Source organism: Opisthocomus hoazin, chromosome 18, assembly GCF_030867145.1.
Source record: "Opisthocomus hoazin isolate bOpiHoa1 chromosome 18, bOpiHoa1.hap1, whole genome shotgun sequence".
In the NCBI taxonomy this organism is placed as follows: domain Eukaryota; kingdom Metazoa; phylum Chordata; class Aves; order Opisthocomiformes; family Opisthocomidae; genus Opisthocomus; species Opisthocomus hoazin.
The window spans coordinates 12,966,654-12,990,229 of record NC_134431.1 but is presented as its reverse complement, the minus strand read 5'-3'; the positions used below and the strand labels follow the sequence as shown (position 1 = coordinate 12,990,229).

The 23,576-nt window shown below is 42.5% G+C and overlaps 2 protein-coding genes across 6 annotated transcripts in view; one reads left to right on the top strand and one right to left on the bottom strand.

Moving 5' to 3' along the window:
• RTF2 (replication termination factor 2) overlaps positions 1-23,576 on the bottom strand; it is a 35,003-nt gene that overhangs the window by 10,167 nt on the left and 1,260 nt on the right. Inside the window, exons 2-5 of the mRNA XM_075438988.1 lie at positions 23,468-23,562; positions 23,271-23,364; positions 22,935-23,074; positions 21,554-21,632 (exon numbers count right to left, since the gene is read on the bottom strand). Coding sequence (XP_075295103.1) covers positions 21,554-21,632; positions 22,935-23,074; positions 23,271-23,364; positions 23,468-23,562 — 408 coding nt within the window. The remainder of the gene's footprint in view (positions 1-21,553; positions 21,633-22,934; positions 23,075-23,270; positions 23,365-23,467; positions 23,563-23,576) is intronic.
• LOC104328788 (putative beta-1,3-galactosyl-O-glycosyl-glycoprotein beta-1,6-N-acetylglucosaminyltransferase 7) lies at positions 1,271-9,317 on the top strand. 5 transcript variants are annotated; one of them, XM_075438985.1, is made up of 6 exons: positions 1,271-1,635; positions 4,116-4,243; positions 4,696-4,840; positions 5,634-6,665; positions 7,156-7,251; positions 8,024-9,317. In XM_075438985.1, the coding sequence occupies exons 4-6, from the start codon at positions 5,690-5,692 to the stop codon at positions 8,248-8,250; spliced, it is 1,299 nt and encodes a 432-aa protein (XP_075295100.1). In that variant the 5' UTR covers positions 1,271-1,635; positions 4,116-4,243; positions 4,696-4,840; positions 5,634-5,689; the 3' UTR covers positions 8,251-9,317. The 5 variants fall into 5 exon arrangements, with proteins under 5 accessions (XP_075295100.1, XP_075295099.1, XP_009932140.1 ...); XM_075438984.1 differs by having other exon boundaries at positions 4,116-4,252; XM_009933838.2 differs by lacking the exon at positions 4,696-4,840.

The window sequence follows — 23,576 nt, the reverse complement described above, 5'->3', positions numbered from 1 at the left end:
GGGGGGGGGGGGCGGCGCATCGGAAAGGGACTCGCAGCTTGGGGGGGCGCGGCGCCGGTGCTGTTCGGGAGAGCGGCTGTCTGGGTCGTGCGGTTCGTTGTTGTGTTTTCTCCTTACTTGTATCGTTGTTGTTACTGTTTCCCTCTGTTTGCTGTTCCGTTAAACTGCCCTTATCCCAACCCACCAGCTTCTGCCTCTTTCTTTTCATTCTCCTCCGCACGCCGGCGGGGGGAGGGGCGGCCGCATGGCGCTTTTGTTGCCAGCGGCAGCCGAAACCAAGACAATGAACAGTAAGTTAACTCCTGCAGTCCTCCTAAATCTGACCATTACTAGGAAATGCATAAACACATCAATACTGTTCCAGAACAATTCCCACCAGATTATGGAACACGTATGACCACAACCTGACTGTCCCTCTTTAAACAGGGTAGTATTTAGGAAGAGGATTGAACAGGCATCCTATCCAACCCAGGACCATATCACCCCTCAATTACCAGTCACACAAGCTCAGGTATGAAAGATTATTGTCTCTTGTACCAGTTAACTAAAAACATGTTTTAAGAGAACTGCTCTTCCAGAGGTTTATTCATTAGAAGTTCAACAGCGTAAGATTTGAAGAACACAGTTTTTGACATTGCCGCCCCACTCGGACATACAATGGAGCAAGGAGTAAATGATAACCTGGGAAGAGTGGAAAGTCTCCTACATACTAATGCACAGAACGCGAACTTGCACTCAGAAGTTGTAGCACCTACTACAAAAATACTGTCCAAGCAGAAGCCTCTATTTACAGAGCCTCCCTTACAAAATTGCCATTGACTTTATCTGCCATACTTGCAGCTGTGCCTTAATTTACTTTGAGGTTTTATTTCTATTTATTTCTGACCAACATGTTATTTTTATCTGAATGTGTCCCAAATATACCAGCCTTCTTACTCCTTTCTAGAACCTCAAAGCTTACTAATGCCAGTAAATTTAAGCTGTTAACTTTTTACTTATTAAAACCTCCAAGAACGTTTATAAAACTAGTAACACAGTAAACATTCGGTTTTGGAAGGAGATGTTTCATTTATTACCTTTTAAGCTTCCAGCTACTAGAAATGACCAGAGGCAATTCTTTGCTGTACTTATTTGCTGCAAATTGGAAAGTTTCAGCAGGCAAACAGTTAAGAACTAGGGGAGGAGGAGGAGAAGAGGGTTTGTTTCCTTTCAGTTCTCATCATCCAGCATGCTCCGTTAGCAGTGCAGAGGTTAAAGCCTCTGAAGTAAAGCAATACTATTTATAATCATCCGCAATGTACTCTACTTATTTGAAAGTCTGATTTCAGTCTTTTACAGGCTGTCTCTAAAAGAGCAGCAGCAGAGATGTGGAGAAGCTCAAGTTTTCTCTCATTATCGTGAAACAGAGGACATTTCTGAAGCTAAACAGCATTACTGCAGAATAAATATGCTAAGCATTGCGGGAAGCCAGATGAAGTCCTAAATGAAAACATTCACGTTAATGTTTAACCCCTTTCACTTACACAAGATCTCTACACAAGCGACAGAATGAAGAATGCTGTCTGAATTCTGCTGAAGGACAATGGGACTATTTATTTTTATTATGCTGCCGTCTCCTGGCTGATTTTGTACAAGGTAAGCCTGAATAAATTAGATTGTAGGACTTGCTCTCCTTTACTAAAACATAACACATCTTAATTTTTGTAATGTGACAAATATTTTCACTTCCAAAAGACCATTTCACTTTAAAAAAATACTCCAATCTGCAATAACGGTAATATTTTTTTTAAACTGTCATAGATGTACGGTAGGGTGGATGTTATTACTACTAGTGGTGTCTGTATCATAAAAGTCACAATACTTACAAATACCTGTTATGCTGTGTTGCAAGCAACTTGATTTTTTTTTTACAGCCCTACAACTTAATAGTTTAAATAGCTTTTACAGTGTTTTTAAATTGTTATGAGGTCAAATACACTACACAAGAAAAAATACAAACAGGAAAACAGAAAAAAAAAAAAAGCAAAGATGAACAAGTAAACCTCCATAAATCTGTTTATCAGTAAATACCAATGCAATATTTCTAAGTAAGAATGATTTAAAACTTATAAGGTAGTATTAACTGGGTCTGATGAAGAAGATTTTTCTTTCACTTGATGCATGTCACAACATAGACTCGGCATACTTACCCAGGCCTAAGGAAAAAGCAAAGCAAAGTAAAAAGCAGTTAAAAGAGCTGATTTTAACATGAAGTTCTTAGAGGACTGAGTATTCACTTGCTTATAAAATGTCTACAGTAATGCTTGCATAAACACCCTTCAGACAGAGAGACATAAAAAGATTTGGAAATAAGGAGTTAATGCCTTCTAACCATTTTATTAAAAGATGAAGTATTCCTACGTCATTTGCTTCACTGAATTATGAAGTCATACGAACTAAATGTTATCTAAACATTAAGCAAATACAAAGAGTACAGACAGAGTATTTAGAGGTGCTACAATGCAGTCCAAAATCCTACGGTAGGAAGAAACAGTGAATTGTACAATGATTTGTTACTATGAAATGCACAGCAAAGCATATAGCTAACGGGGTCTTGATGAACTGAGGTGGTATTTCACAGGCTTATTTTCAGGCATAAACATAATTCCACTTTTCTCTAGAATTCACCTTTTTAATTAAGATGGAGGAGCTTAGGCTTACAACAACAATTTCCTTTTAAGTAATAGCCGTAAAACAGCCACAAAGGTGCCTGAAAATCCCTACAAGCAGGTTGGGTTTTTTTAAAAATGTCAAACATCGCTCTTAGCACTTCTAAAAATTAAGACTACTTCATCCTCCAGATCTAGAAAACCTATCCATAACATAGAAAAGGCTGAGTTTCAGAGGAATGTTCTGATAACAATAAATATCTCTAATGGCAGTTTTGCATAATAAAATTGAAAGGCAAGCTAGGGATCGATCAGGTTATGCCTGGACAGTGGATCTTCTCAACAGTACAGTATCTTGATTTTCAAGGGCAGGAGGAAATACAGTAGCATAGTCCTCGACAGCAGACAACAGCATAGGGGCTAGAGGATTCTTCTAAGTGGCAAATTTCATACACAATGGGACCAACAGCTGCCATTCTAGCTCTAAATCTGGTAAAACACTAGCAGAAAGCTAATGCTTTCATTCTGTGATATACCCTGAGGCTGAAAGATGTCAAATTCTGTTCTCCTAAGCAAGGCTTCATCATTTAGTCATTCCCCAGAAACATGTTAACACTGGAGAAGGAATTGTTTCTTCTTACCTGATAATAGGGTGTTTGTGTATTTTCATGCTGCCACATAAAATATAGCTTCTAGATGCCACATAGTTCAATAGGAAAAATCCACAGCAAACACTTAACAATCTGAAACATCCCTGGAAGCTATTATTTCAAGGGTAATAAAAATTTAAGTGTATGAAACAAACAGGTTATAGCTTGGTTCCCTAGGGACCTATTCTTTGCAGCCCGTCCACAAAGATGTATTTAATAAAAAAAACCCTGACAAGCGCACTCATTCTGTAGAGATGTTCTATATTCTAAGCAGGTATAAAGTCCCAAATATTTCTATAACTGTCTTCATGTAATTCTTCTGTCCAGAACGAACTTTCCTTCCCTGAAACACAGAAGTCACATCACATTCACTAATTCAGAGCAACTTCAATGTTCCTCCTATAATAAGTCACTCAGAACAAAACAGGTTTCTCACTCCAGGTCCACAAAAATCAGTGCTTCCCTAAACAGACACTCCCTCTCCCTAATTTCTGCTACTGGGTACGTAATGACCCTTAGGCAAATCTGTTCTCAGCTCTGGGAGTCAGCTAGTAGCAGGCTACAGTACTGGCGTGTTTCATTTTTACTGTGAAAATCCTGGCTTTCACCTTTCAGTGGAATTCCTTTTCTCCTCCTTTCTGCACAAAATGGAGAGGTTTGACGTGGATTTGATTTGCTGAAGTTTTTCATTCAAATGGATGAGACACATCAAGCTTGTTTACCCAGTAAACGTATCCCTTAGGAGCTGTGAAGAAAAAGGTATTCTTCTGGGACCTGATTTCCTAACGTTGTTCTTTGCCCTATGCATTCAACGTAGACTGACGAGCACTGCTGACAGAACATAGAAGCAAAATGGATGAGCCCTCCACCTAACATACAACTTCATTTTCTGGAATGCTAAGTCGAAAAGAGGCATTCTTCCAGCATGAAATCCAGTGCATATCAGTAAGAACAGTAAGATCAATACATTCTTTCCCAGCAGCCTATTAAGATTTTAAAATTGTGGTATTTTACAGTATCCATTCTCTTGGTTCAAATTCTGCATTTTTTTATGCTCTTTAAATTCTGTGCCTCATTTCTACTTTACAATGCCCTCCTTATTTTCAGGCTTCTAAGACAGATGTATACTGAGTTTCCATTAGAAAAGTATTTTCCACTTCTTTCTAATGAAAATGTAGCGCCTTCTAACCACAATAGCATTCCCATAAAGAAACTACCTTCACAAAAATAATGCTGCTTCTCTGTTCCTATGTAGTAACAAATACGTTGTGATGTTGACAGCTGCAAAGCATGAAATATTTACAGCTGAAATACAATTTTTGTTAAAAAAAAATTAATTGAATAAGAGAAAATTAATTCTCTTCAAAGTAAAAATCTTTCTTAATTTAACTGTTAAGCTTAATGGCAGCTGATGGACCTTTCCCCCAGCCCTGGAATTTTCTCTGGGAAGTTCTACACCAAATGCTTCAAGGATAAAGACTTCACGTAATTGCTGTGGGATTCAGGACTGCTGCACTCTCATTCTTCTGATTTATCAACGAGGTATACACAAGAAAAAAAAAAAAATAACAATGGAAAAAACTCCTATGCCAATACTGATGTAAATTACATGGTTATCTCTGAATACTAATACTGGCAGCAGGGTTGTTATCTCAGGATATGCACATATGCTAAAAATAAGAAATGAGCGCTGTCTGCATGTTCTGTTTTCCACAGCACTAATACAAAGATGTCGGAGAGAAAAATCTCTTTCAGAGTTAGAAACATTTGCTGACTTTATAAGGACAAAACCCAGCGTATTTTGTGGATTACATTTTAGTCTCTTCCTTTTGTTTATTTAATAATTTTTCTGCTGATTTAATTTACTGAATTCTGGTCCTCCAGCAGAACTTAAGGTTTCCCAGGCCTCAAGGAAATCTCAACAGCCGTCCCTTCGCACACAGTGCTCACACATCGTCCCCATTCTAAAGCCAGACCTTGACCAGCCTAAGGCACTGGCCTCACCTCCTGGCACACACAAAGCCTCGAAGTAGGAGAAACTTCTATCTGATGGGCTAGGCCCTCTCCTTGCTCAAGTAATGAAGTGTACAAAGCTATTTTGGGTTTTTTGGATAATTTTGTTTGTCCTAGAAAGACTGCTTCATGTCTCTGCAAGTATCATTTCCAGTGGCCGAGTACACTGCAGCACGAGCATGCACATGAGCATACACACAGTGCCTCCGAGTCACTGCAAAGAGTAATCCCAACATCTATAAACACATCACTAACATGCCATCTATTTCAAAAAAACAAACTCACACAGGTTCTCCCCTTTTTATCTCACTCTTCCTTTCAGATAATGTGAAAGCTTAATTCAACTATGATGAGAAGACAGTATCTGGAAAATGAAAGATGAACCCACTTCATGCAACAAAATCGGGATTTTTAGTTTGCATTGCTGTCTGTATGTTCATCTACACTTTTACCTACCTGAAGGATACGCTTTCTGAAGAGCCAAATGAACAAAAATTGAATGCAAACATAGTAGAGTGTGGTTTTTACCCAGACGAACTTTGTTCAGCTCTTTTTGTGGGGAAAACTGCTGCCTTTAGAATTGGAAATGTTTGTCAGAACATCTACCAATCTAAATCACTCAACTGCATTCAGACTTCGTGCAACTGCTCCACAGTTTTAAAGACTCTGCATTTTATCACAAGACCACTGTCAGATGAAGAAGGAAATTTCTCATTGGCATACATTATCACAATTCACAAGGAGCTGGAGATGTTTGTAAAGCTGCTAAGAGCTATTTATATGCCTCAGAATATTTACTGCATACATGTTGATGAGAAGTCACCAAAAGACTACAAAGCTGCTGTACAAAACATAGTTAATTGCTTCGAAAATATTTTTATTTCCTCAAAAAGAGAAAGTGTTGTTTATGGAGGGTTTTCAAGATTACAAGCTGATATTAATTGCATGAGAGATCTAGTTAATTCCAAAATTAAGTGGAATTATGTTATTAATCTATGTGGTCAAGATTATCCCATTAAAACAAACAAAGACATTATACAGTACATCAAAAGTAAATGGAACGGTAAAAATATGACTCCCGGGGTAGTTCAACCACTTCATATGAAACACAGGACACAGGTTAGCTACAGAGAGTATGTACGTTCTGGAATGTCATACGTGTATCCAACAAATAATACAAAAGCTAAACCTCCACATAATTTGACAATATATTTTGGTAGTGCCTATTACATACTCACTAAAGAATTCGTAGAGTTTACACTGACTGATGCACGTGCAAAAGACTTGCTTGAATGGTCAAGAGACACGTACAGTCCGGATGAACACTACTGGGTCACACTGAATCGTCTAAATGGTAAGATGCATGTTAAATGGTAAGATGCATGTTATTTCTACTGTGAATAAACCCTGGACCAACAGCACTGTAAGGTCTCTGACACGGAGAGCTAGCGAGCTCCATTTCAGAGCTTACACCACCACTTAATTGAGTTTCACTGCATAAATACGGTGATTTCTTCAGCTTTGATGCTGCCCTTTCAGAAAGTCACGTCTCCCAGTGGCTGAGAAACAAAGCTCGATTCCAGAAAAATACTACTTCTGGTGCAGTCTGTTAGCTACAAGGCTAGAAAAGCGTTGATTAAGAAAGAGCGATTTCTTCTTGCTACATGAAAACTCATGCTCTCAAGGAATAAACAAAGCAATAAAACTGAGAATAATGTCTGTTCTTATGATGTAAATATCTGTAAATAAATACTTAATGTGGCTACATTTAAGAATCTTCAGCAGTGAAAATTTTCCCTGTAATAAGTAGAAAGAAATCTTATCCGAATCTTATGTTTTTAAAGATGCTCCAGGGGCCACCCCCAATGCAGACTGGGAAGGAAACATACGAGCCATTAAATGGAAAGATCAAGAAGGAACCATACACGAAGGCTGCAAAGGTAATGTGAATTTTGATCATGATCTCAAATCTGATTCACTGACTAGTATTCGTTGCAAATTACATATTATGCTTTAAACTAGCTATTAAATGTGCCTTAGCGGTCATACATATTTTATTTTGGAAGTATCAGATAAAACAGCAAGTCACCCTACTAAATTACTCCACCATAGCCGATCTAAATAGCTTCTGATATATTCTTGCAAAGATTGTCAAGGTATCCATATACTGACAACCATTCTTTCAACCTCCAATTACCAATGCATTAACTTGGCTGATCAGAGCAGGGGCTTTACTTGACAAGCATGTTTATCAGATACTTTCATCAACATCGGGTTAAGTCTTTTTAATTTGAACAATAATAAAAAAGGAAAATAGTGCTGACCACAGGGAAAGTATGCAAAAAAAAAAGTAACTGTGTACACTCAGCACTGTAGAGTACTGCATGATTAAATAGGTATCCAAATAGGAAATCAGGACTTCAGCACGCCCAGCTACAAGCCACAGTATCAAGAAGAGCAATATGTCAGTGAAGCAGTCGGAGGTAACATGTATCCATTTGTGTAAAATACAAAACAAAACTCTCGCCTTTATGTTTCAATTCTAGCATTATTCTCCAGATATATTTTTACACATATATGTTCAATGATGTTCTATGTGAAATCAAAAGGTAATTTTTGTTAGTAACACTGTAGAGTGAAACTATTTTTTTTTTTTAAATTATTCTGTTCAGCTTTCTGCTGCTTTCAGATACCTTGAATTTCTCTTTGCAGGTCATTACATCAGAGACATTTGTGTTTATGGCCTAGGGGATTTGCAGTGGATTATTGAGTCACCTCATTTGTTTGCCAACAAATTTGAGCCTGCAACATATCCACTCGTCATGGACTGCCTAGAGAGACGCTACAGGCTTAAAGTACTGCACCAGGCAGAAGTCCCCATCGAAGATCACTGGCGTTTTCAGGAAGAGAACTATTTCAACATGAAGCTGAATGTTTGAGCTTAACTAACATCTAAACAAGTGTGCAAAATACTGACAGAAACCATTAACATTTTTAGGCATAGACTTCACTCTGTGCATTACAGCACAAGGGTAAGCACAATACTGTGCCACCAGTCTGCCCGTGAAATAAACAGATTTTATTTATTACAGTAAGATAGAGAGCAACAATGGCTCATGGGTTAATTCTCAATGAAAATGACATGTCTAAATCTGTAAGTTCCTGAAGAAAACTGGGAAGTTCGTAACATTTTAAGTGACTTATTTAACTGGAAAAATACATATTCCTCATGTCTGCAGCCAAAAAAAAAGGACTAACTGGTATGAAAATAATAAAATGGAAGCAAGGACCAAACAAATATAAAATGTGAAGAGCCCAAGTTTAAGTCACATCTACTATATGTATTATGAAATAGATTATTTTAAATAATGCAGTTCACACTAAAATTTCAGATCTTGTAAATAAGCAAGTGACAACCAGTTTCAGGCACAGTCCGTGTCACTGGTTTCTGTTTGGTTCCCCCCCCATGGCCAGCTGCATCTCTTATTTCCTTGTGTAGCATGGCAACATCACTCTTGCAAATGAAAAGGCTGTGTGTGCCAGTAACAGTAGCAGGGATCCTGCAGTACATGTTTACCTTTAAGTCTCTGTTTTTGAGACTCTGCAGGAGTTCAGGGCAAGGAGACATGAGCAGTTTGAGGCCAGGGAATAAAGGAAAACCAAGTGAAAAGCGATCTTTCAACCCCACCGTACCCAACTGAGGGAAACAAAACTTCCCCAAACCTTGCAACAGCCTGCAGCAATTGGAGAAAACACCTAGCAGCAACGAGGACAAGCATCCCATTTCCCAAACCCTCTGCAGACCAAATGCAGCACTTGTTGGTCTATAGTAAGGAAGTGGCTTGCAACACACAACACTGGCAAAACCAGGGAACAGGAATGAAAAAAGAACAAGGATCCAGCCCTTTTCCAGGCAAGAGTTGCTCTTTCCTCTTCAGGACTCTTAAATTAATCCTTTCACTCGTGCAACCAAAAAGATCGGGGGGGATATGAGGAAACAGAGAGGAGATAGTGTTTCGGTTTCGGCTGCCGCCGGCAACAAAAGCGCCACGCGGCCGCCCCTCCCCCCGCCGGCGTGCGGAGGAGAATGGAAAGAAACAGGCAGAAAACTGGTGGGTCGGGATAAGGGCAGTTTAACAGAACAGCAAACAGAGGGAAAACAGGAACAACAACGATACAAATAAGGAGAAAACACAACCACGAACCGTACACAGCCGCTCTCCCGAAACCGGACCGGCGCTGCGCCCGCCCAAGCCGCGAGTGCGTTCCCGCCGCGCCGCTCCCCCCCCACCGGAACCCAGCGTGACGTCACATGGTACGGAATACCGGGCTCCGTTTGGCCAGGTGGGGTCAGCCCCCACCCCCCGGCTGTGCCCCTTCCTGGAGTCCGGTGAAAATTAACCCTGTTCTGGCCAAACCCAGGACATTATCCACCCCTTATTCCATACCATCTACGTCATGCCCAGGTCCCCCATTGTCCGGTCGATCACCACCACTTCTCCTGTCTCCAGATATCATTCCCTTAGTCTATGGATCATCACTCTAAAGTGTCCATTGAGTTCATTTAATCCATGACTTCAGGCTCCATCTGTCGTTATGGTCTTCCATGGCGGGAGAGGTGATGTGTGGTGATGGGCGGTCACTTGCTGCATCCGGAGCTCACGGCTGATGTATCTGGTGCAGCCCGTGCCCACAGTCTGCAGGAGATGTTGATCTTGATGAAGTTGCTGGATGCCAGTTGTTGAAAACCAGGTCCAGTTCCATCATCGCTGTGCTCTGCTAGGTTTTCATCGAAAAAGTCCATCCTTCTTTAATCTGGACAATTCTTACTATGCTACTACTGGTACAAACTATAACAATTATAACAGTGATAACAGACAGTGACAGGGTTATTTAACAACTAACTTTATACAATTTATTTATGGACTATTCTCGCCCAAAATTAAATCCCCATGAGGTACACATCGGACTTCCCCATCCTTCCGCATTACCCACCAGGTACACCCAGGTCCTTGAGCAAAGGCAATCCCGCGGACAGGCTTGCCTGTGCCCGAGGCAGGACTAACCCAAACCGTCTTCCCTAACATGTTCCGCATGTGCACTACAGGGACTTTATCCCCTTCTACTGGGCGCTGAGGTTTTGACTGGGCAGGACCAGCCCGGTTGGTGGACCCTCTGGTGTTAACCAACCAGGTGGCCTTTGCTAAATGGGTATCCCAATTTTTGAAAGTCCCACCCCCCATTGCCCTCAAAGTGGTTTTTAGCAGCCCATTGTAACGTTCAATCTTTCCAGAGGCTGGTGCATGGTAGGGGATGTGATACACCCACTCAATACCGTGTTCTTTGGCCCAGGTGTCTATGAGGCTGTTGCGAAAATGAGTCCCGTTGTCCGACTCAATTCTTTCGGGAGTGCCATGTCGCCACAGGACTTGTTTTTCCAGGCCCAGGATGGTATTCCGGGCAGTGGCATGGGGCACAGGGTAGGTTTCCAGCCATCCGGTGGTGGCCTCCACCATTGTGAGCACATAGCGCTTGCCTTGGCGGGTTTGTGGCAGTGTGATGTAGTCAATCTGCCAAGCCTCCCCATATTTATATTTTAGCCATCGTCCTCCATACCACTGAGGCTTTACCCGCTTGGCTTGCTTGATTGCAGCGCATGTCTCACATTCATGGATAACCTGTGCAATAGTGTCCATGGTCAAGTCCACCCCTCGGTCACGAGCCCATCTGTATGTCGCGTCTCTTCCTTGGTGGCCCGAGGTGTCATGGGCCCACCGAGCTATAAAGAGTTCACCCTTATGTTGCCAGTCCAGATCCACCTGAGCCACTTCAATCTTAGCAGCCTGATCTACCTGGTGGTTGTTTTGATGTTCTTCAGTGGCCCGACTCTTAGGGACGTGGGCGTCCACGTGACGGACTTTTACAGGCAACTGCTCTAGCCGGGCAGCAATATCTTGCCACAATGGGGCAGCCCAGATAGGTTTGCCTCTGCGCTGCCAGTTGTTCTTCTTCCATTGCTGCAGCCACCCCCACAAGGCATTGGCCACCATCCAAGAGTCAGTGTAAAGATAGAGCACTGGCCACTTCTCTCGACTGGCAATGTCTAAAGCCAGCTGGATGGCTTTCACCTCTGCAAACTGGCTGGACTCACCTTCTCCCTCGGCAGTTTCCGCGACTTGTCGTGTAGGGCTCCATACAGCAGCCTTCCACCTCCGCTGCTTCCCCACAATGCGACAGGACCCATCCGTGAACAGGGCATACTGTTTCTTATCTTCTGGCAGCTGGTTATACAGTGGGGCCTCTTCAGCACGTGTCACCTCCTCCTCTGGCGATGCTCCAAAATCTTTGCCTTCTGGCCAGTCCATGATGACCTCCAGAATTCCTGGGCGACTGGGGTTTCCCATTCGGGCGCGCTGGGTGATCAGAGCGACCCACTTACTCCACGTAGCATCGGTGGCATGATGCGTAGAAGGGACCCTCTCTTTGAACATCCAGCCCAGGACCGGCAATCGTGGAGCTAGGAGGAGCTGTGCTTCAGTGCCGACCACTTCTGAAGCAGCTCGAACGCCTTCATATGCTGCCAGAATCTCTTTTTCAGTGGGAGTATAGCGGGCCTCAGATCCTTTGTATCCCCGGCTCCAGAACCCCAGGGGTCGACCTCGAGTCTCCCCTGGTGCTTTCTGCCAGAGACTCCAGGTTGGGCCATTCTCCCCGGCTGCTGTGTAGAGCACGTTTTTGACATCTTGCCCTGACCGGACTGGACCAAGGGCTACGGCATGAACTATCTCCCGTTTAATCTGTTCAAATGCCTGTCGTTGCTCAGGGCCCCATTCAAAATCATTCTTCTTCCGGGTCACGTGGTACAGAGGACTCACGATCTGGCTGTAATTTGGGATGTGCATCCTCCAAAAACCCACAACACCCAGGAAGGCCTGTGCTTCCTTTTTGCTGGTTGGTGGAGACATAGCTGCTATTTTGTTGATGACATCCATTGGGATTTGACGGCGCCCATCCTGCCATTTTATTCCCAAAAACTGGATCTCTTGGGCAGGTCCCTTGACTTTACTTCGCTTAATGGCGAAACCGGCTTTCAGAAGGATTTGAACTATTTTCTCCCCTTTCTCAAAAACTTCCTCCGCTGTGTCGCCCCATATAATGATGTCATCGATGTACTGCAGATGTTCTGGGGCTTCACCCTTTTCCAGTGCAGTCTGGATTAGTCCATGGCAAATGGTGGGACTGTGTTTCCACCCCTGGGGCAGTCGATTCCAGGTGTACTGGATGCCCCTCCAGGTGAAAGCAAACTGTGGCCTGCACTCTGCTGCCAAAGGGATGGAGAAGAATGCATTAGCGATGTCAATTGTAGCGTACCACTTGGCTGCCTTTGACTCCAGCTGATATTGAAGTTCTAGCATGTCTGGCACAGCAGCACTCAGCGGTGGTGTGACTTCATTCAGGCCACGGTAGTCTATTGTCAGTCTCCACTCTCCAGTAGATTTTCTCACTGGCCATATGGGACTATTAAAGGGTGAGTGAGTTTTACTGATCACTCCTTGACTCTCCAGCTGGCGGATCAGCTGATGAATGGGGAGAAGGGAGTCTCGGTTGGTACGATACTGTCGCCGGTGCACCGTTGTGGTCGCGATGGGTACCTGTTGTTCTTCAACCCTCAGCAACCCCACAACGGAAGGATCCTCCGAGAGACCAGGCAAAATGGACAGCTGTTTAATTTCTTCCGTCTCCACAGCAGCTATGCCAAAAGCCCACCGATACCCCTTTGGGTCCTTGAAATAGCCTCTCCTAAGATAGTCTATCCCAAGGATGCACGGAGCCTCGGGGCCAGTTACAATGGGGTGCTTCTGCCAGTCCTGCCCAGTGAGGCTCACTTCAGCCTCCAGTAGACTCAGCTCTTGGGACCCCCCTGTCACTCCCGAAATGCAAATGGGCTCTGACCCTTTGAACTCTGATGGCATTAAAGTACACTGTGCACCAGTGTCCACTAGAGCTTTATACTCTTGTGGATCTGACGTGCCAGGCCACCGAATCCACACCGTCCAATAGACACGGTTGTCCCTTTCCTCCACCTGGCTGGAGGCAGGGCCCCTCTAATCCTCGTCAGAGAAATTGCTGCTCACCTGCTGTAAAAATGACTTGGAGGTCCCCTCCAGAGGATCGGAATCAAGGTCGAACTGTCTACCTGGTCTGGAGAGCTGGCTTTTGGAAACTGGAGCGGCATTTTTCCTAACAGAGTCCCCTTTTGTGATTGTTTTACCTCGCAACTCACGTACTCGGGCCTCTAGACTTGAGGTGGGTTTTCCATCCCACTTCCTCATGTCCTCTCCGTGGTCACGCAGGTAAAACCACAGGGTGCCTCGGGGTGTACAGCCTCTGTATTCCCTCTCCTGAGCAGGGAAACGCTTGCCCCTAATAGCTGAGACACTGGCCCGTACAGGTGGCGAGTAGGACATGTTCTCTTTGATTTGCCGCACCTCCCGGGCCAGTTTCTCCACAGCTGAGACAAGGGAGGAAGAGAGACTTTCCTCATATTGGCGGAGTCTGACAGCCACCTCGTCCACTGTTGGTGTGTCTTTACCTTTCCAGTTTACAACTGCCAGTGAGTTGGCATGCGAGGAGGGTGCGCTCCGCACAAACTTCCTCCACATGGATTGTGAGCACTGGAGTTCATCTGGGTCTGTGGGTACCTGCTCATCATCTGTGTCACAGTAAACCAGCTCCCGCACAGCCAATTCCCTCAAGTACTGAATACCCCTTTCCATATTGGTCCACTTGCCAGGATAGCATACAAAATCGTCACTGAAGGGATACCTCTCCCTCACACCTGACAGAAGTCTCCTCCAGAGGCTGAGGACTTGTTCCTTTTTCCCAATGGCCTTGTCAATGCCCCCATCCCTGGCCAGGGATCCCAGCTGCTTGGCTTCCTTGCCCTCTAATTCCAAGCTGCTGGCCCCGTTATCCCAGCACCGCAGCAGCCAGGTGGCAATGTGCTCGCCTGGGTGGCGGCTGAAATCTTTGCGCATGTCTCGCAGCTCGCTCAGGGACAGGGACCGGGTGATGATCTCTGTCTCTATCTCCCGTGATGACCCTGGCTCATCGTCATCCCTCCCGGAGCGATCTGCTCTCTTTGCGTCTTTCTTTAGTTTTACAGGGGCGACTGCTACCTGCACAGGTTGGTCACTGGGCTCAGCCACGCTGCCTGCAGCTGGAGCTGGGGCTGGAGCAGCTGCTGTGCCTGCCAGGGAAACCGAGGCAGACCCTGCAGCTGTGGCAGCGGCGGTGCCAGTCGGGGGGGTTGTGACTGCCTGCTGGGCTGGAGGGGCTGCAGGGCCGGCTGGGGGGGCAGCGCCAGCCGCAGTGCCTGCTGCTTCGTTTCCCCCTCTTTCCCCTTTAGGGCACTGAACAGTGTTAAACAGTGCAGCTCGGTAGGCGTGGGCCAGACCCCAGCACGTTGCTGTGATCTGTGTCTCTCTGGAGTTCCCAGGGTGGCAGCACACTTTTTGCAGATATTTTACTAGTTTGTCCGGATTCTGTACTTGCTCAGGGGTGAGTTTAAAAAACATCGGGGGTGTCCACTGCCCTAGGTACTTGCCCATGCTGTCCCACACACCCAGCCACTCACAGCTATCCGGCCCCGGGGCAGGTCTCTGCACGATGTTCTTAACGACTTGCTTAACCCTAAACAAAACCTGCAACCCATTCAGGAGGCATAACAAAAGGAGAGTGCTGCCCTGAGCATCCCACGGGTACTCGAAATTCTCAAAAGCAGTTAGGACCAGCCTGAGGGAGAGAGGGGGGGGGGCGAAAGAGTGGGGGAAGGTATCCCCTTCGGTTTTCCCCACAGACTGGGTTTGATTATTAACAAAATCTAAGACATAGGATCCGAGGTACGGAAATGACCGCAGTGCCGCATGCAAATAAAAGACTAATTTCATGCACAGTGATGTTATCATATCATAAGTCGATATCGTACAGTACAGCAAAATCATCATCCTGATCTTCTTTCCCGAGGTAACAAACAGCACGGCGGCAAACACATACAGCAAGTAAGGATTTACGTAGCAGAGATATTTGATCAAAGTCAGAAACATTTTTACCGGCGACTATTTTAACACAGAAAAATGCGTATAACAAAATTTAACAAAATCTAAGAAAGCAGTTTTAACACCCGCTGCTCAGCCCTGCCGTTATCCCCGCTCCACGTCTGGGCGCCAATTTAATGTTTCGGTTTCGGCTGCCGCCGGCAACAAAAGCGCCACGCGGCCGCCCCTCCCCCCGCCGGCGTGCGGAGGAGAATGGAAAGAAACAGGCAGAAAACTGGTGGGTCGGGATAAGGGCAGTTTAACAGAACAGCAAACAGAGGGAAAACAGGAACAACAACGATACAAATAAGGAGAAAACACAACCACGAACCGTACACAGCCGCTCTCCCGAAACCGGACCGGCGCTGCGCCCGCCCAAGCCGCGAGTGCGTTCCCGCCGCGCCGCTCCCCCCACCGGAACCCAGCGTGACGTCACATGGTACGGAATACCGGGCTCCGTTTGGCCAGGTGGGGTCAGCCCCCACCCCCCGGCTGTGCCCCTTCCTGGAGTCCGGTGAAAATTAACCCTGTTCTGGCCAAACCCAGGACAGATAGGTAGTGGTCTTTCATACAATAGGACAATTCTTCCACACGATTAAACCTCTACACCCTGTCTCCAAAGGTCTTTAGTTAGGTGCTACTGACAGAAAGAGACTAGGAGAAACCTGAACTGTGAGAATTCATTTCCAATCGTTTCATCCTCCTCTGGAAGTATTTTGGCAAGAATGCAGATTAAAGTTTCATTTGAGTAAATCCAAATAAACTCCCAATTATTTTCCATGAACTCTGACGGGAACTAATAAAATACATCCTGTTACTTACAAGCTCACTTGATCAGAAACTACAAGTTATAAATAAATGTCTAGGAGCAATTTAGATGTCAGCTTCAATAGGCATCCAAAATACTACTCAGTTTTTACAGGAAGACTGACTGACAGATTAACCATTTTTTCAAACAAACCAAAAATCAAATAAATCAACAAGTGACCCAATAACAGAACATGAAAGTTTATTACAAATTTATTCCCAGGTTCCTGGAACTGTAATGCTCATTTTCCCACACAAGTTTCTTGGAAACGTAATTTCTTGCAAATGAACTTTAACCTAAAGAAAGACCATCTGGTCCCTATTTATTTACAGAAACCTACAAACGCAACCCAAAGGCCTGTACTCAGTTTCTTGTATAACCCAGGACTTGCAGCTAAATATTGCTGGAGATGCTTTTTTCTGGAGGGAAATAAAGAGGAAAAAAAAAAGCCCTGCAGCTTGTTCACACTGAGCTTGTTGAAAGTCCCTCTGAAATCCATTACTGAAGCTAATGGGTCTCTGGCATGTATTAATCATAGCAACATTCATAGGTGATTTCTCTCCAAACCACACCCAACCCACTGCAGGGAACTGCCAGCATTTACCCACTCCATGTTGTCTTTTAAAACGTGAATGGAACGTTCCTTGTTACCGTCATTGCAGTATCCAGTATCTAGCTTTCACCTTTCATCACCATTACACAGAACAATTGTTGCATCTCGCTTCTTAACTTAGGTATGACTTTAACCATGTCAATCCAGGAAAAGCAATCGAGTGTGATCCTCCTTCCTTACGGGATTTTGTATTTTAAACAAAGTTTCACACATATAAAGCCCCCAGGAAAATCATAATCGAACCACTGCATTCTCAATCATTAAGAAACAGTATTCTACTCAGTATTCTGAGTGACCATAACCACATTATATTCTTGAAGGTTTTTTTTACTTCTAACAGTAAAAAATTAAGTAATAAAACTGAAAGCTGAGAGCATTTAAACATACATAGAAAGCATTCACTAAGTTCTATATGCGTTATCATGTTATGAGTAGATCGATCAGAACTCTTAGATCTCAGCAACCAATGTTTACTAACTTTTGGTGACTGCTGATCTAAGCGCATATAGCGTCCGTGTGACCTTGTTCAAGGAAACGCTATGCTCTACAACATAGTGCACACACATTCACTCTACCTGAAAGATGTATGCGTAATTTCTGTTTCAAAAAGCCCGAGGCACATGTTCAATAGCTCTGTATCTAAGTTAAACATCTGATTAAGTGCTTCATATGGCACAGACTTTAATAGTTCGGGTACTGTTTCAAGTGTGTATTAGTCTCTGTTGACTCTGAAAACAATTGCAAAACAAGTTTTAAACTGATAAAAGGAATTACGTTTTAAAATGTAATCTTGTCCTTGACTTCCAGAGTGACTACTTCAACTCCCAGAAGGACTTCCACCACAGATTCAACAACCACTATCCTGTCCCCAAACTACCTCTAGGGTACTATTACACCAATAGTAACTTCTTATATAAGAGAGTCAACATCAAAAATTGCTAATGGTGCCTTTTTCAACACCCCAGAAGTGGGGTTGAATAGATGCTATACACTGCTAGGTAACCCTTTTATTCCATCATTTCTAAAAGCATAATTTTTGTCAAATAGCAGACTTCCAAACAAGCAGGGACCAAAGATTGCCCATGCAAGAATCAGGAAGCCAGTTAGAAGTTCCAAAACATTTAATAACTTTGGCCCCCACCAAAATCTACAGACCAACACAGATTAGCACTACACTTACAATCTTCAAGACGCCAGCAAATACAGAAAGAGTAGAAACAGTCTCACTTGGTCTTTTAATTTTAGTAGTCTGTTGGAGAATTAAACACAACAATCAGCGAGAACATCCTATTCAAAAGTGCAAGTTTTAAACTAAGAATTTCCACATCACACATAATTCTTCCTGAAGAACAGGAAGCAGGAGACAGCAGAAAATTCCCTATCTTCAGGGCTTCTGCTACAGAATACTCATCACCAAACTCCATTATCTGAAAGCAAAGTTGCTTCTCTTCCTGCTGATTGAGTCTTGTCCTGCACATTTTAGCATGTGACTTAGTATTGACAGTTTAAATTTTTTCTTCTTACCATATAAAACCTCAAAAATACAGCTCAAAATACAAGTCTGCGTAAAAAGGTACTCAAAGTTTTATTTGTATTCCTAAGTTGCTGTTTTAGACAAGGCTCTTTTTCATTTCTTTTCAGTCTAAATAGTTAGAAGCTTCAAAATTTGTCCCAAGCACCTCATCTAACAAGCTCGCTCTCCAATGTAAACAACCACTAAAAATTTCTCATTGCTCCTTCAAAAATCTGTGGCCAGGGACTTTTATATTCTAGCAAGACAGTCCAAAGCATTTACCATTCAGGCAATGAGAGACAATTTCTTTCTCTCTAAACACTGCTGCAGCATTTGATTATTTATTAGCCTTAGAGGTTTCACATTTTAATGTTATTTTTTAACTTGAATTATTCAGTATACTGCTACTTAAGATGTGAAGCAATAAAGAACAGCTTACTTCCAAGGGAGGTAAGTCACATAGAAAAAGTCCTCACACATTAATTCCAGTTGCCTTACTAAATGTCCTCCATCCATGACAGCTTCCTCTCACGTTCTCACCCCTTTCCCTAGTACCCATACAGTCTTTTTAACAATTCCAGTAAAAACAGATAAATACTTCTATTTAATATTGTCAGCTCTTCACATAAAGTTTCTATTGAGGTAAAATATGTTTTTTTGAAAGAGAACTCTGATAGAAAGACTGCTTCATCCTCCCTGTACCTAGCCTCCATCAAGCCTTTCAAATCCAATAGTACAGCAAGTACTGTTGAGATAAAACAAGGAATGTCGAATTCTTCATCTTGGTGTTTTCTATTTCCTTGAATTAGACAAAATCTGCATACACATTCAACCTTTTCCTAAACACTTTTTTCACATCTGCATATCACCGTGCAAACAGATTGCTTTATTTCCTGTATGAGCTGCAACCAAAAGAGAAGAAAACTGAGCAGTGAGGCAACTGTCTGTGGGACTTCCCACCAAGTGGTGAGCGTTCCCATGAGCCAAGCCAGAAGGCCCAGAAAGGAAGTGACCCTCTGCTCTGAGAACAAGAAGGTAATTTCCTACAGTTTCACGAAGCACAACATTTTGTAATATGCATCTGGTAGCATGTAAATATGCATTCGTTATCTAGTTCAGATGATCTAGTTTAAAGCATATGAGTATGAAGACAAGGACTGCAGAACTGTTGTTTGGGTTGCTGGATAGCTGTATTCTCTAGTGAATGCTTACTGCATCATTACAGTATCTGTTTGACAAAGTCCTTTGGGAAACCATTGCTGTTTACAGTTTTGCAGACTATCAGTACTGCTCTGTAGGCTCATAGGTGAAATCAATGCACAAGAATAGCTTGTTTTGAAAGAGCTTTCTTGAGTTTCACAGCAGTGGGGAAGAGAACTGCCACACAGCTCCTAGACTGACACTTCTCCAGTTTACATCCGTGCTATAAACCTCAGCCCCTGGGATGAAGTGAAAACACAGATTCTGCCAGCTGAAGAGAGAGACTGAATACACAGCGTAAACAAGCAAGTACAGGATTATTCTTTTTGAACTACTCTCGTCACCTCACCCTGCGAAAGTCATGTAACAATGCCTCTGCACAGACAGACATGGCACAGGTGCACAGGGCCGGGCATCTGGGCACATATTGGCAGACAGAAGGTGGCAAGGCCGTGAAAAATAAAAAATGCTGTGGGCCTCATGGATCTCATAGTCTGGATTTTGGCTTAACAAACATATTGTAATTCTTAAAATAAGCAGTTGGCAACAGTAGAAACGTATGTATGGCAATCCGCAACACTCAAACACTGTACATCGGAAATTGTTTGCGTTTTGAAAGAACATGTACCACGAGAGGGTTTAATTTATTATAAAACCAATTTCTAATGCAAGCATATGTGCAATACACAACACTTCATTTTCTTCCTTCTTCATTATTCTAGTTAATTTTACTGTATGCCCCATTGCTGCAGAAAGATAGAACGTGCTGGGGGAATGCTGCTAATTAATGCTTTGAGTATAAAGAAAACTGTTAGCTACCAGAAAGCATGGCAACCAATTCCCCATGATCCTGTTTAGAAGAGTTCCGGTCCCCTTCTTGATTCTTCATGCAGATTGGGAACATTCTCAGTATAAATCCAAAACAATCTACCAAATCACTCTTCAACCTTAATCAAAGGAAATGTGGACTAAAACACATTCTCTCAGCTGGTTTCTTTGTGCACCAAAATCCAATACTGGAAAGATGACAGACTAGATTATATCATATCCATCGAATTATTTCTAGAAGCATCATTCTGAATACTGTGAAGAATGCACATGTATGAAAACAGTTGCATGCAAATATGAGACTATGATCAATATTGATCATTAAAAAAGCCAGAGAAGTGGGAGATTCATTTAGCTTCAAGATTATCAGATTGGCCAAACCATGCACAAAACATCCCATTCCTGCATTTAATAATCAAGTTACATCCATCTATCAACAAAAATTTAGACACAAACAAAAATCCTCATTAAAAATAAATTAGTATCTGCCAACAGAAGAGCAGAGCCATTAGGTCAAAACCAGTATTCTATAGAACAAAATTAGCACTGAGTGCAGCAATACGAGGCTAAATGTAACTAACAACATTACACATCACCCGCAAAAACCTACCAAGAAAGTTTTTGCTTCACAGGTCTTGTTCAATACAAATATACTGTACGTTTTATCAAATATCAGGGTGTTTGCTGAAAAATAACTCCACCTAAATATGGCAACTATTACCACAAATCTCACTGATAATAAAAGTGATAGAAAATGTATTTAAACATGCTGATAAAACACAAACCACATGCATTCAGGGAAACAAACAAACAAAAAACCACAAATACCCAAAACCCCAAATCAGTCACATTTTTTAAACTGAAATGATAAAAAAAAATTTGAAAAAATGAAATATCTAAAGTAGTTACTAAAAAATCAAACCATCTCTGAGAACAAAAATACTCATTTTTACAACACCTTTTTCTTAAAAGGCCATATAGAATTACTTCAGGCCATCATAAAACAGAACTTTTACAAGTTCCATTTCACCTTGCATATTCAGATTAAAAAAAAAACACTTTACAATAGTGGATGTGAACGCAATTGTATATATATTACACATAGGTATGTACCCATATCTATATATCTATCTGTGGAGGTTATATGTGACCCCACTACTACTAAAGCTGAAGAAAAACTCACCTTGTGACAAACTTCTGATTTAATTTCTTTGAGAGCACGTTCAGAGAACACACAGCCACAGTTTCTCAAGTAGCAAAACCTTCAAAGAAAAGACATACAACCATTTTTAAGAAACTCTGTGTCTAAGACACATGCATGTGCAGTTCTGATTTAACACAGAAACAACACAGCAGTGAGCTAGCAGGACAAAGCCAACTTTCTCTTTACTAATTCCTGCAGGCAATCAAGGTATCAGCATCTTTAAGCAGGCACTTACTAATTTGCACAATGTAAGAATCGAATGAAAAATACTGGGCACATTAAACCACAACACATATTTTGTTATTTCATTCTCTGTATATTTTAACATAGGTTTATGACAATCTCTCACAGGGATCTTGGCAAAACAGAAGCTCTCGAGATATTTTTGTACATTTGCTATAGCTTTACAGAGGCTTTTCTAGAATCATCACCACAACCTGCTTTACTACAAAGTTGTACTGCTTGAATGGTTCCGCCTTCCACCAAGCTTACTGGTTTCACTCACTCTGACTCCAGCTTTCCAGCAGAGCTGTAACAAGCGACCCTAGCCAGCATCTCTTCTCCCATGTCTCGCCTGTCCACTTAGAAGATTCTTGCAAGGCTACGTGAAGCAATTACACACGGTTCATGTGATCTCCCTTTCCTGAGAGCTACTTTTAATCGTTTGTTCTCTATCACCTTCAACTTAATTAAAAAACTACTAAGGTAGCTCTGGTAAAAATCAGTTTACTTTCCACGTTCTCTCTAATTCCACCTGAATATGTCCCAGCTAATCACCCTCTGTAGGAAGAAATACTTCACAACTACCAAGCTGTGAACCTGGCCTCTTCTCACTCATCAGGATTAACATGCATAGAAAAACAAATCGCTAATTTGCCCAGACCAGGATGCAAAGGAATGTCCTTCCTCAGCCCAATAAAAAATAGATACTATTGCAGGATTAGAACAGACATACATCTCCATTCTGATACTGCCACAAGGAGAGGCAGAATTGCCTTGATGGGATGCAAATGGAGGTGTCATCCAATGTCCCTCTGCTTGCCCGTACCAATCTCCCATGGTTTAGCCCCCAGACAACTTCTTTTCTCTGCAAACATTGCCCTCTACTCATTATTATACATGCAAATTAATTGAGGAAAAGGTTAACTTTTTACCTTTCCTCTTGAGCATAAAATCAAAGGACACTCAGCAGTCTCCTGAACTCCCTCCTTCTGAAAGGAGGACAAATATTCCCCACAAAGGCTTGTGGGGAGAGTAAGTACACAATTTGCAACATTATAGATTCAAACATTTTCACCTGCTCTATATTCAGTTTAGCATAGTACTCGCTTCTAAAAACAAAATCCAGAAACTTACTGACCTGTGTCTTCCATTCATTTCCAGTCCCACCACAGGGCATATAAAGCGTGCAGACTGGAACTCATCGTATTTGTCACCTTTTATACTCTCTTTATCACCACCCCAAGCTGGATTATCTGCAAGGTTTAGTTCTGTCACATTCTGAAAAACAAAAAAATGCAAGTCTTGAGCGGTTTACTAATGATTTTTGAGCCATGATAACATTTCCCAAAATTTTTTTCATTGTGGTTTACTATTTTTAGCACTTTTAGTACACATTGAGAACACAAGCAAATGGAGGTTTGCAGCATGTTTTAACTTTCATAGCACTTTGTATTATTAGACAAAACTTGTTTACCTTAATGCTCTTGATATGTGATGCAGCTTCCATAGCAGTTTTATCAGCTGACTTGTCCAATAAAAATTCAATGATGGCAGCTTTGTTATACAGCCTGTAACATAAGATTTTCAGTAATCATATGTGATTCTCATAATATGCTTTTATTTACAAATCAGTAGCTTTTAATATAGTGTTTTATATGGAAACATTCATACCTGCCTAGCTCGCAGGCTACAATTGGCTGACGTAACTTCTCTTGACTCAGGGCACAGTAGTTCCATCTTGCCACCATCTCAGCATTTTTGTCAACCTGAAGAAAAAAAA

Excerpts from the sequence above, each read along its gene's own strand:
- LOC104328788 (XM_075438986.1), top strand. The coding sequence starts at position 5,690 with ATGAACCCACTTCATGCAACAAAATCGGGATTTTTAGTTTGCATTGCT. Across the intron at positions 6,666-7,155 it reads CACACTGAATCGTCTAAATG|ATGCTCCAGGGGCCACCCCC; the intron begins GTAAGATGCATG and ends ATGTTTTTAAAG. Across the intron at positions 7,252-8,023 it reads CATACACGAAGGCTGCAAAG|GTCATTACATCAGAGACATT; the intron begins GTAATGTGAATT and ends TTCTCTTTGCAG.